The sequence below is a fragment of the Lonchura striata genome, chromosome 1A (assembly GCF_050655825.1).
Source record: "Lonchura striata isolate lonStrDom1 chromosome 1A, ASM5065582v1, whole genome shotgun sequence".
NCBI lineage: Eukaryota > Metazoa > Chordata > Aves > Passeriformes > Estrildidae > Lonchura > Lonchura striata.
The window spans coordinates 68,891,503-68,905,008 of NC_140741.1; the positions used below are offsets into that span (position 1 = coordinate 68,891,503).

The following is a 13,506-nucleotide window of genomic DNA, read 5'->3' on the forward strand; positions in this document are numbered from 1 at the left end:
TGGAAAGAAAAGAAGGGGAGGTCACACGGGCAAAGTCATCCACTGGATTTTTTGAACCCAGCTGTAAATCAAGAAGAAAATTACACAGAAAAAAAAAAATAACAAACAAGTATTTATTTACATTAGAAAAAAAGAGACCATTTTAAAATCCAAATTCAAGTTGCAAGGATCAGACTGAAGAACATCTCCTCAAAGTTTCAACAGCTGTAATATTTATCTGGAGACCATTAGTTTTCTTCTGAGAATGAACTGAGGACCAGCAGCTGTAGAACTAGATTTTCTCCCTCTTCTCCTCTTTAATGTAACTATTTATTAAAAAATAAACACAAAACCAAATCTAAGTAACTGATAGCAAAGTTTACAAGGGCCCTTTAATTGTTTATTTTGAAGCTGTTTTCTCATGAAGCAAAAGGAGTATGAAAGAGAGAGGGAACATTTTATGCTGGGGGAAAAAATACAATGTTGATTCAATTTCTTTCCATACGGAGGCAATGTTGGAAGGCTCCACTAAGTTGCCTGGCACTAGCTGGCAGAAAAAAATAAATGAAAACACAGCTTTAAGAACAGAGCTTTATTTACTGATGCCCATAAATGGAGCAGAGATGGAAAGGGTTCAAGATTGCTGACTGGCTGATTGTCACAACTGATTGTTTTTCACATCAAGTGTTCCACACATTGATACACACACCCTGCCAAGGCACAGGCTGCATCTTTTGGAGTAAAAACTCTATAGAGGCACAAAGCACACGTTGCTTCCACAATGCATAGTCATGAGCTTAGGTGCATCGTTTATATGAAATTGTTTTTCATACCCAATGTGTTGTTGTGTTTCTAGCAGGCTTGCTACCTGACAAACTTAAGTTTACTCTCTAATATATGATGACAGTGCTAAATGATTGTTTCAGTAAGTTTTGCCCAGAAATGTCATTCCTGTTTTGATAGGCATTGATCTCAAGATTTGAACAAATACTAAAGGAAAGGCTTAGAAACCAACTGGTGGTAAAGGCACAGTTTGGAAATATCAGTAGAGCAAACATACTGTCTGCTGCTTTCAGTGGTTGCAAGTAAAACTTAAGTGTTTTCAGTAAACTAGTGACAATTTCAGGTATGAATTCAGAAGCATAGAGTCAATTCCTTGCTATATTTCTACACTAGTTATATCACCTGAAGTAATAATTAATCCATAAAAATTCATTATTTTCCCCCTAAATCTCTGTTAGTTAATTATGTTTTACAATATAGTACATGGTCATCTATAACCATAACCCTTTATGTACAAAAACACAAATGTAACTATGTGAATCTGCTCTTGGGTGGGAGTAAAGACCATATCATCAGATCTCTTAAGAGTTTTACGATCAGTTCAAGATGTGAATGCTCAAATCAAAATTTCTTGCTGTGATTTAATGTTCTGAGATTAGGCGCTCCTTAGTTCATGAAGATTTCTTAGTTTGTATTTGATTACTCTGAAATTAAAACATATGAGTTAGTGAATGACTTCTAAGTGTCTAAACAATAAAGCCTTGAACAATTATAAATCTTAATAGCAGGATTTTAGTACCCACAGAAAACAGTGAATCTACAAAAAAATGAGGGGTTTTTATTTGCTCTACTCTACTTATGCTTCTCTCACTCTCAGGTTTGATTTTCTCATCACACAAATGGAAAACAAGTTTTCTCTCACAGCCACTCACTCAGAGCCACTTTGGTTTCTGACAGGGGGTCTTTCTTTCTGACACAACACCAGTGACAACAGAGGTTGTGTTAGCCAAACTGTGACCTAATCTCCTTTTCAATTCTACCATTGTTCTCAAAATGTGATGTCAGTAACACCAGGATAAATGTCTGTCAGATTTTTTGTCCTGAAGGATGTAAGAGTGAGAGAGCAAGACCTGAAAATTCTGCTGTTGCAGAATTGTAGTTCAGGATTTATTCTACCCAGCTGACTTTATTAATCTGACTGTAATTTTTCATCCACCATTTCCACATTCAAAATTGAAGGGATTTAATAAATAATATTAATATTAATATTTCTCCCACATTTTTTTCTTTTTGATAATTCTTGAACACATGTATTTAAAACATTTTATCTCCTCCCCTCCTCTCTCCTTTTTCTAAGCTCTATCAGGACCTTCAGTCATTCCCCCTTCTCCTTTCTATATCTTGCTAAATACACAAACATACTGTTACACAATAAAGAATGTCCTTTTAAAAATAGATACTGGTGAGGACACATGTTGAAATTGCTGCTAGGCAATGGGCAGCAACCACTGTTATCACAATTACCATTGTTACTATGAATCACCTCCACAGCTTTTCTTTCTCACTCCTCTTAAAAGTCCCCTCTGGTGTGTTGATATCTTTCCAGGAATTAAATGCTTAGAACAGAGCAGAAACCATTTCAAATGTATGATTTCAGGAGGGCATGAAAGATAAAAGTGAAGAGAAGGTAGAACTATGACTAAGAGGAAATATGACTTTGAGACTGGGTACCGTTCATGTGCTGCTGGGGGGAAACAGATCACAGTGGACACCCACACACCATATGCTGTCTACCATCATTCACAAGGGCTTCCAGACACCTCCCACCATCCAAGGTATTTGTCTCAGGTTCCTTTCCACTCTTGACGCATTAATGCTGCCACTTTGTGGAATAAACTTTTTCTCAGACACTCCTCCAAGATTTGCTGCTGTGATTTGTTCCTTGTCCCTTGCTTGTCTTTGCATCTTCACTTTACTCAATCCTCTCCACTGCCGTGTTCTTAAAATAAAACCAACAGACAGAAACATGTGCTCAATGGAAAATCTTCCTCAATATTCTGGAGATTCAAAGAAGAGTTTTAACATTCATGGAAATTCAGCAAATATTAATTGTAAAAATAAGTTTTGAGTACTTCAAACCTCCAAGTTCCATCACTGTTGCTGCACCATCTAGAAATGTGAAAATTTTCTCCTCTTCTAGCAGGTAGCAAAACAACACCAGCTTCACCTAGGTCAGGGACACACGCACAAAAAAAATCATAGGATCATTAGAAATCAGGCTGCTTCACTGTGGAAGAGGTATAAAAGTTGTCTGCATGCAGTCATGGGTAGTTCTGCCTCCAGGACTGGTATATCTAGATGGGCACCATAAAAACATTAGAGAATATAAACTAAATTTTGTGTGTTTTTGTTACTCAGGGGAAACATCAGTGTTAATAAGCATTGGAAATCTGATTGCCATGAAAGTGGTTTAAAATAAAAGTCATTAATACCCTCAATGCTTAGGCTAGCTAAGGAAACCTCAGGGTAAGCAGAAATGTCTACAAATGCCTTCTTTAAAATGTCTTTTAAAGTCACAGTAGTTCTTTGGCTAAGCAAATTTTGGTCTCATTAGTGACTGTGACAAATATCATCTGGAAACTAAAACAAGAAACTAGGAATAACTCAACAGAAATAAATTCCATGACCCTGAGGTTAACTCAGTTGGTGAGAGTATGATGATAACACCAATCATGGATCCAATCCCCATATGGGCAGTTCACTTAAGAGCTGGACTTGGTGATCCTTGTGGATGCCTTCCAACTCAGAGCATTCTGTGATTATGTTTAACCATGGTTAATTATTATTCATTAATCAAATTGACACTGGACAGGCCATTGAATGAAATATGAGTCAGTCATTTGATCATAACTGGAGAGACCACAACAAACCCTATGACAGCTCAGGACCATGTCAAGATTATTTTAATTGATGATCTAGTGGTCTGCTACTATCATGCCCATTCCAGGCACCCACTCAAAGTAGGGTGTGATGAATTCCAGCTGGATGCAGTACCTGACATGCTGGTTTGTGTCAGCTGTCTTTCCATTCATATTCATCAGCTGTCCCCTTACCAAAGACTCTCACCAAGGGTACAGAATCTCTGCAGTGACATGAAAGAGACAGTAAAGGTGACCTGAGTCATTGTGAAACATCACAGGTAAGCCTGGATTTGCCATTTCTAGGTGTTAGGAAGTACAGGGGATGGCATTTGGATTTTGACCTTCAGTTTCTTAAGTTTCAATGACCTAAGATGAAGATTCAAGCCTCGTGATTCTCAAATCAATTCAGAAAATGGGATTTGAGCATGTCTGAAGTTTTTTTCTCACCATTTTTATCCCAACAAATTTGATTTAGAGCTTGAAAAATACCGTATGGACTTTAATTTGCATGTGTCATTCTACTTTGCATTGCTGAGTAGTGACTGCAGCTTTCTACTCAGAACTTTTGCATTTCATTCTTTGATTGTTCAGGTTGCTTGCAAGAACAAAGACTATCTTTTTAAAGTCCAGTAAAGATTAATGTAATGCCTTCTACTTCATAGCAAATAAATTAGTCAATTGTTGTTATAATATTTCCTCTCTAAGGATTTCTAAATATTGGGTACTCTGACACAAACTTGAGATCTGTTGCTAGCATCAAACAATTATGAATAAATAAAAACATAATTAAAATTATACATAAAATTATAAAATATAAGAAACATAGTGAAATAAATAATAAAAATTATACTGATTAAATATTTTGTATTATTTTATTAATCTCAATCAAATTAAATACTAATTTTTACATAGTTTCAATTTGACACTTATTTACCTCATACCAGGCTGCCAAGAAGCTTATTCTAAATGTCATCCAGTTGATTAATTCCTTGGGAAAATGGGTCAGCTGATAGGAAACCAACAACAGCATCAAAGGAAATTTGTCCCACGAACAGAAAATTTGATCAGATGTACTACGGGTCTTGAGACCTTGGCAACCAAAATGGATTATGACTGAGATCTTGCATCTAAGGATTGTGAATGCAGCTTCAGATTTTACATGCTTCAGTTTTGATGTTTAATATGAGCTGCCTGGAAGTGAATTTATTTATTGCAATATAGAATTTTCTGAAAATCAGGATCTTTTAGAAGGCAAAACTGTCTGCCAAACTTGTAACTGTCAAAGTTCTGAAAACTGTCTTCCATTACCAGAGTAAGTATATCTTACTGCTTTTAAATCAGTCATTTTTGCACAGATCTCCTAGAAAAACATTCAGAAGAAAATCTCCCCTAACATCTTCAGAAGTGGATACAATACGTGGAGGTGGGAATTTATGACATTTTGGCATTTAAAGAAAGAAAATACATGGTTTTCCTCTCCTAGTCAGATGTCTGAGCACAATAAAATATACCAAAGGTTCAATATGACTCCAGAGAAAGGAGAAGGAATGGTTCAAAAACCAGAGAGAGAAGGGGAAAAAACACATTTCTTGTCTTAATGGCATGAAAATGAATCACACATTTTAAAATCCAGCAATCCCTTTTTGATTCTTGGCTGCAGTTTTCTGGTAACACTTCTATCAGTCACATTCATTTGAAGCATGTGGCTACACGTATTGGAGATACGAAGACACAGTTTCTGCATTTGCAATTTCCCATCTTCAAAGTGCTTTTCATTTTTGTGATAAATCTGGAGAAAACCCTGTGATGTGTGAAAGATATTTCTCTCTTATTTTCTTTTTTTTTTTTTTAAATTCATCACTGTTATTTTATTTGGTTTCTCCCTTAGCCAGGATGCTAATATTTATTTGTGTCAAGGACATCTTTCAAGCCTAATGAAGCCAAATCCAGTATCCCTTTGAGTTAAACCTTAATTAAATGCAAATATCAACCATTATACTTCAGCAAAAGGGGAAAACTCATGTAAACATTGAAACACAAAAGCTTCTGTTCTTTACTCTTAAACCTGAATGGACGTGGACAATATATAATAGGAGCCAAGAACTAAATTAGCATAATACTGAGTCACCTCTATTGACCTCCATTGGTTTCAAATACAATTCACTTTCAAGTACTCATTAGTCTACAGAGATAATTGCAGGGAGAAGAAAAAAGACCATATGAAAAAATATTATTTATGTGCAAGAGACCCCTGAGGCAGCCTATGAAAACCAAAAAGTAGAAGAGAAGGATTGTTTAATTTCAGAAACATGTACAACCCTAAACAGATAGCACATGGGCAAATCAATGTTAGGTGCACACATTCATTTATATATATATATATAAATAAAAATGGAAATATAAAAACTCTTCTAAAGTATTATGGTAAAGCAGAAATGTCAGATTTGGTATTTCCCACACACATAAAGTACCAGTACATGTGCTTGGAACACTGCTGTGGCAGACTGGAAAATAATTGACCATGTAATGACTTCATACCTGGACCTCATCCAGAATCTCAATAACAAAGCCCTTGAAATGAAGACTTATTCAGGTCAGTGGTGCTTCACAGCAGTATGTGAAGGCATTTCATCTGTGAAATAGTACTTTCAGATGACAAAATACAGAGTGATCTGAGTAGACTGGAGGTTTGGTTTGAAATCAGCAAATGAAATTTAATAAAAGCATGAAGGATGCTCCATTTGAAAGAAGAAAATCCAGCACTGAGTTAAAAAAAAAAAAACCTTCAGCTAAAACCCAATATAATATCTGAAAGAATACAGCAAATCACATACATATTAAGGAGGAAAATTTTGTATGATTTTAAAAAAGGCATATTGCTATGTGAGGTGTTATTAAAGACTTGACTATAAAATAAACATGTGGGCATTTAATCTGCAAGACTGTGACAAAGATTGAGATAATACATAATCTACAGAAAATCTAAAGGTGACTGGAAAACAATAAGAGGTTTAGGAGCACATACTAAAAAAACTGGATTTATTTAATCTAGAAAAGATTAAACAAAGATATGATTCTACTCTTCCAGTAGTTTTGTTTTGTTTTTATAGTAACACCACAGAAGAACGATCAATTGTTCAGACAGTTCAATAGTGCTCAAACAAGAAGTAATTGTCTTAATTTGCCGAAACAAAGATTTAGGTTAGATACTAGGGAAAGCTTCCTAACTAAGTATAAGGAAACACTACAACAAGTTGCCTAGACATGCTGCAGAATTGGTTTCTCTGAGATTATAAATCAGATATCTGTTAGAGGTGGCCTCAGTACATATTACTTGCCTTTTTCAGTGCAGGGTGTGGAATTAAGAGGCTAAATAAAATCCTTCCCAGATTTGCTTTTAGAAGATTTATGATACATGAGATCATGGGCTCTGATATGTATACCCTTTTTCTAAAGACGTGTATGAAAAATTGTCACCCTTAACTAATTTTTTTTTTCATTAAACAAGCATCTAATGGTTATAGTTGAAGAAAAAAACTTGCTTACTTCTTATGCTCCAAGAAGTGCTATTCAAGCTTCAGCTGAATTTGGCTTCCTTTCTGTTGGAGGTCAATTGTGCAAAGTTGCCAGCTGTTGGCCAGCTCCCAGTGACACAAATGACAAACTCTGCTTGGTGTGTTAAAACATAAAGTAGACATCAAAATTAGCATGAACAGAGATTATTCAAATTGCCTCAGAGACAAAGCATCCTGAGAGGAGTCACATACCACTGTAAATCAATGGGAAGCTACACACTAAGACACTATTTTTCCTACCCATTAAGTTCCTTCTGCAAAGGAATCCTGCCTTGTGTCATCCAACAGTGATGCCTGAATATGTGGAAGATATTGGAGGATATTGCAGTTCACAGAGATGAGAGAAGCAAGTGATTTCCGCTGCACTGGTGGGAATCAGGTTATTGCCACAATGATCTTGTTTTCCTTGAGTGGAAGATGGAGGCTGAAGAGGAGAATGGGATGCTACATCCCAAATCAGGCTCTTGTCTCCAACCCCTTGGCTCCATGTGCATACCCCAGGCAGAGAATACACGAGTGTCTCAAGAGCAAAGGATGTAACTTTAAAACAGCAAGACAAAGGAAAATACATAGTATAAACTTGGGGTAGGGGAGATGAGAGGAGGGGTGTGTCTCAAGCAAGATTGAAATTTTAAAATATCAGTCCCTGGTTTGAGTAAAGTTCCTACAAAAATGCCTCAGGCTGGCAACATATGGAAGAATCTGACTACAAAAAAAAAAAAAAAAAAAAAGGCTAGCTATGTAATTTTAAAATACTGTCTGTCTGTTATATATCTCTTCTGACAGCTCTTCATTAATTGTTTCCTTTTACAGCCCAATATTTTACTGTGATGTGGCTAGGTCTGTGGCACAGGTGGGAGATAAAGGAGAGGTTCCCTGAAATGGGATGAGTCTGCTCATGGTAACCTCCCCAAAGGCTGCTGTGGGCTTTTCCTGATCCCCTTGGAGCATGAGGGACTCTGAGCCTTGGCAGCCAGGTCTGACCTCCAGGAGGAACAAGGGTGCTCTGAGCACTTTTAATGTGGCTCTAAAAGGAGACTTATCAAGCATCAGATACTAGAGACCAGTGATGGACTGATCTGCCATTCCCATCCTCCAACATTTTGATGACTCTTTCCCTGATGTGACCAAAACCCACTGGTGTAGCACTTCCATGCTATTCAACAGGACAGGGCTCATGTACAAACTGACCTCCAGCACCTCACCAGTGTTATGGATCTCATTATATGGAATTGCTCCTAGGACAGTTGGGAGGGCACAAACAGACCATTATGTCAATCATTGCTCACAGCTCCTGCCATGTGGGTGGCACTCAGTTCATACCTGCTCACCAGGATTAGGAACTCAGGTAGAAGCACCTTTTGGGTTTTTATTCACAGTCACTATTTCAGAACCTAACTTTAACCAGATGCTCTACAGGACCTGTGAAACTCATGACCCACAGCCTCAAAACTTCCCAGAGCCCTGTCCCATAGCTATTAAGGAAGATTTCTAACCCAGGAATGCCACACGTCACACTACATACCCAGCATGAGCACAATCATTTTACAGTGCGCAGTCACTGAGGTGAGTTTTGGGAAGAGCTGATGTGCAGAGAAATATCCATTCTTTTTCAACATCCACCTTGAACACAGACATCAACAATCAGCAGTGTTATTCATGTGCTGCTTCTTCTGAAGGATATATACAAATGGACCCAGAATAGAAAGTGCACTGTCAGACTCCTCTATGGACAAGGTTTGTTAAATATGGTGAGGGCATAAAGAGAGTTGCCTCTATCCCTTCACCTCTCTTTACTCTGCATTTTGCACTCTGAGAAGAGAAATTATGTCATCTGTTAATAAAGATAATTCCATCACTAAGGAATTGCCTTAAGGCACTAGGTCAGGTTCTCCAGTATTTAATCTCTGGGAAAAATACCAATGCAAATGGATGTGGAAGTGGTGTTATATTTCACAGGAAGAGAAGAAAAAAAATTAAACCTGAGCAGAATATATGTGGTTTTATTCTGGCTTTAGCTTCTAGAGTAGCATGACTGAATTTTAGACATTTTCAATTGGTGGATCCAAACATACTGCAAGATTATTGGAATTACCGAAGCCTGAAGTGAGCTATGGATCAGGGTCAATTTGGTAGCCAATACACTGAAACTGGAACAATTTATCTTGGCTCTCATTAGAGGAAAGTGTGAACTCAGAAATCCATAGAAGTGATGGTTCTTTCATGCTGTGTTAATTGCAAAAACACCTAATAGTTCACCACTGGAAATCCATAACACATTGGAGGAGTGAATGTTTCTACAGAGGAGTTTTGCTTTGCCACTCACAGTAAAAAATGAAGTCAGTGAGTTAAGGGGAAAGAAAACCCCTCAGTATCCATGTACTTGCATTTAGAACTTCTCTTTATGTTTTCATAAAGACAACTGTTTTTGAAGACAACACCACTGCATTTTTAATAGCAAAAAATGCCATATTTTATGGCAGTAGCAGAGAAAGGACACAAATTTATTTGTGTTTTGTATCTGATGCCTTGATATCAGTATTAGGCCTTGTCCTAGGCTATTCTCCAAGTCAAAGCAAACCTTTCACTATCCCTGGGGATGACCAATTCACTCTCTGACCCATGGGACAGAGCATACTTGGCCTTTCATAGTCAAGACTTTTCTACCAAGCCTGTCAGGATTTTTTCAGTAGTCAGCAGAGATGGACACCCCTCTTGAAGGCAACTTATACCTGTGTAAGACAGCTGACTAGAAGACAGAATATTAATTTATCTTTGGAGTTATTTCTTCCACTCTGTACTCAATATAGAGAGCCAAGAGGATGGCTTTAATTTATTCACCTGAATTTCAAGGAGATGAAGTCATATTAGGTGAATCCCACATTTAATCTTCATTGGGTTTTTCATTTCCTGCAGATAGTTCCATTATCTGTCAGATAATGGAGGTTGAATCTAGAGATTAACATTTTCTTTCATTGGCACTTGTAGGAGTGAGCTTTTTGCAATTATTTTAGCCAGAACTATTTTTCTCCTTTGTTTATGTGTTTTAGAAAAAAAAATATAGGTCCCACGATAGAAGTTCTACACCATTTCCATGAACTTCTTTTTAGCTAATTATTTCAGCCTTTTTCTCTTTAATGCAATACTCTTTAGCTTACTTCTGTGAGGAAATCCTTATTAGCCAAGAGGTAATCAAAACTTGGAGATATGGCTTAGACAATGAGCTGTATAGCATCTGACACTCAAAAACTATCTTTGACAACTATCAACTTCATTGGCTGTAGTCCTCAGTGAGAGACAGTTTTAAGGAGAAACTTTCTGAGGGTGCTTCCAGTCATAAAAGAGCTATGGTTGGTAAAGCTAAATAAGCCTAAATTTTCCTGAAATTACAATGAGCCTCTGCACCAAAGTTTAATCACAGAAAACAAGATTTTTGACAAAGTTTTAAGCCACCTTGTCACATTTCTTTTGTGTTACTTGGAAAACAAAAAAGCAATGTGGCATTTTGTTCATCACTGAAGTACATCACTGAGGTCAAGGAAAATAGTTCCTTTCTGGTGAGAGACAGCTGGTGTGCAGGCTGGAGCTGGGAAAGCAATGGATCAAGAGCAAGGATAACTGGCAGTCAGCATGGTCTGCAGGGGCTGCCTCTTCCCACCACCAGACCACTCTGCAGCTGTCAGCTGGGGAAGGATGATGGGCTGGTGCTGCATCTTTTGGGTCCTGCCTGCTCCTTTGTCCAATAAATGTCTCTCAAATGCATGTCTGAGAAAATGAGAGCAAACTTTCATTCATTCATTCAAATTCACAGATACTGATGTCTCAGGAAAAACACTCAGTGCCAGAATGGGCACAGCCAGCACAACAAAGTTTCCAGAGGTGGGAAGGAGGAAGTTTAGGGCACAACATAATCTTGGGTCTATGAGACATCATAGCTGCTTGCTTTCTGTGACGCCAATGCTGCAGAGAGGGAGGGGGAAGAAACTGCAGAAGAGTTTGTCCTCCTCATATTTTGATAGGGATTTGGGAAAGCTGAAGATACAATTTCTCCTTCACCTTTTGATCTTTCCAAATAATGGATGTTACTCTTCTGTTCCTCATTTTACTGTTGTGTTTGGAGTATACTGTTCACAGGATACTTCTTGTCAGTGTGTGTATGGAAAAAAAAAGCTAATTTTGGAGGAAATTAATCTCCTTTTTCTGGAATTTGTTTTCTTCCAAAAACTAGTTTGAGCAACAAAGCACTTGTTCTGGCAAGGTACTGCCAGTCCTTTTATTTTTCTGTGCATTTCTGTGCTGAGAGAGAAAAGATTACTGTTTCTGCTTAACCTTGTGCTGGGGTTGGGGATTATGCAGATATTTTGACCCTTGTTCCTTAACAGTCTAATTCCAAACAATGTGGAATGAGATATATCCCTTCATGTCTCTGCACATCTATTACTATGTTGACTGTCTTCAGGTGATATACATGTGCTCATGTATATTTACACATAAGTAAAACCTGCAGGAGCAGACCCAAAAGCAGTCAGGTTTGATGGCATTGCTCATTCTTGGGCTGCACCACAGACCTAAACTTGTTGCTGTGTTCACTCTTGGGATTTAACATGAGAGCCACTGTTTGTAGGCATGAGAAACAAAATGTCCTCCTCATCCAACTGTGTTTTTCTTGGGTTTCTTATTCCTCACCAGACCTCCACCCTGTCCTGGCACAGGACAAGAGCATCTATCCAGGCTCTCTTTGCAGCTAGTGTGTTGTGCACAGTGATTACACAGCCTGTAACTAAGCTTCAGGAGTGAAATCCAAGTGAGTGTCAAGAAGGCCAAAAAGAGGAGGATGGGTTTGCATGGTTGAACTTTATCCTCTTGTCTCTCAAATATTGGGATGATCTCTTCTTTATAATAGAAGAATGAGAAGGAAAACTTCTCAAAAGCATGCAAATAGCTTTTGCTGTTTCTTCCAACCTAATAGCTTTACAGGTGCCACAGGTAGAAGTGAAACAGACAACAGTGGAGCTGCAGGATTTTTATTTTAAACCTTGTGCAGACTTGTCTTCCATGTCTGCTTCTTTCCAAGAAGAGATTCTAACTTATTCTGAGCTTACCTGCTCATGCACAAATAAAATGTGTGACATGAGAAAGACTGAGGGTGGATTTGAATGACTAATGCTTTGGGAAGTGTAAGCACTGCTCTGCTTCTCACAGACACTAGAAAGCTGGCACCCTGCAGTCTTCCTAACATGACTCACAGTGGAGTGTGAAAAGAAAGGTTTTATACAGGTTCACCCATCAGAATCAAGGTGTTCAAGCAGTAAATTAGCTGCTGCATACAGAAGTTCCTGATGGAACTAAGGAGCTGGCATCCCTCTGCTGGCAGGTACCCTGGCAGGCTCTTCCAATGATTACTGAGCCACACAGGGCAAGTGCCTGCTCTCAGTGGAGTCAGAGACAAACTCACACTGGGAGCATCCTGCACCTCTTGAAATACATGAGAATAAAAAGGTGATAGCAAAATTGTAGAGGGTGAAACTCTGCTGCCAGCTCAAGACTGTATCAAAAAGCCATTTGGCCCTTTTGAGTGTGTTCAAAGACTTGTCAAGTCCCAGAGAAAGATCTTTTGTTTCCATACTCAGTCTAGCATTTACTTTGCCAAGCAATACGTCAAGGCACGGACATTTCACAGGCAATGTCTGTGGTCAGTGGCTAATCTTCTGTTGCTGATAACTGAGGTGAGCATCAAATTCAGCAGAGATGCCCATGGTGGGCAGTGAAATAACAAAGGCAGGTTATTGGTGAGATGAGGTAACATAATCACTGTACTGTGAATTAACCTGACAGACATGAATAGGAAACCTGTAATCATTAAGGAATTAGAGTGGACTCAATATGCATCAGTGCATAAGAATTTGTAAAAAAATTAATTACAGATAAACCTTTTATAATTAATAAAATATTTATATTAAAATCTAGAAATCTGGAGATGAAATGAAAAAAAGCATTTACTAGGTCCACTAGCAGTCTCTCTCAGATTTGAGCTATTTATCTACCTCATGCTGGGTGTTTTGGCGCAATTCAGAAAGGATGAGCTTTCTTCTCTCTATTCAGCCTCCAACTGCAGTCTCCTGAGACCTCCCCAGACCACTCACACCTATCTCTGTCTCTGCAGAAGGTCTCAGCAAGTAGCTATTTGTGTTATGATTCCTACTACAATCCAAAAGGATGGGGCAGTGAAGCAGTGATAAACAAGATTA

General features: G+C 38.1%; 1 protein-coding gene across 8 annotated transcripts in view; it reads right to left on the reverse strand.

The window, feature by feature from the left end:
- LOC144246345 (uncharacterized) overlaps positions 1–13,506 on the reverse strand; it is a 76,261-nt gene that overhangs the window by 24,790 nt on the left and 37,965 nt on the right. For 2 of the 8 annotated variants that reach the window (XR_014951978.1, XR_014951977.1), the window contains 2 exons: positions 3,817–3,904; positions 6–2,989 (listed from right to left, as the gene is read on the reverse strand). The exons of 2 other annotated variants lie outside the window; for them this stretch is intronic. Coding sequence is in view for 1 of the 6 variants with exons in the window: in XM_085569082.1 (XP_085425208.1) it covers positions 2,739–2,761; positions 2,902–2,989 (111 nt within the window). In the remaining 5 variants the exon portion in view is untranslated. Of the gene's footprint in view, positions 1–5; positions 2,990–3,816; positions 3,905–13,506 lie in introns of those variants that run through there. 4 more of the 8 variants (XR_014951980.1, XR_014951979.1, XR_014951981.1 and 1 more) reach the window with 3 other exon arrangements.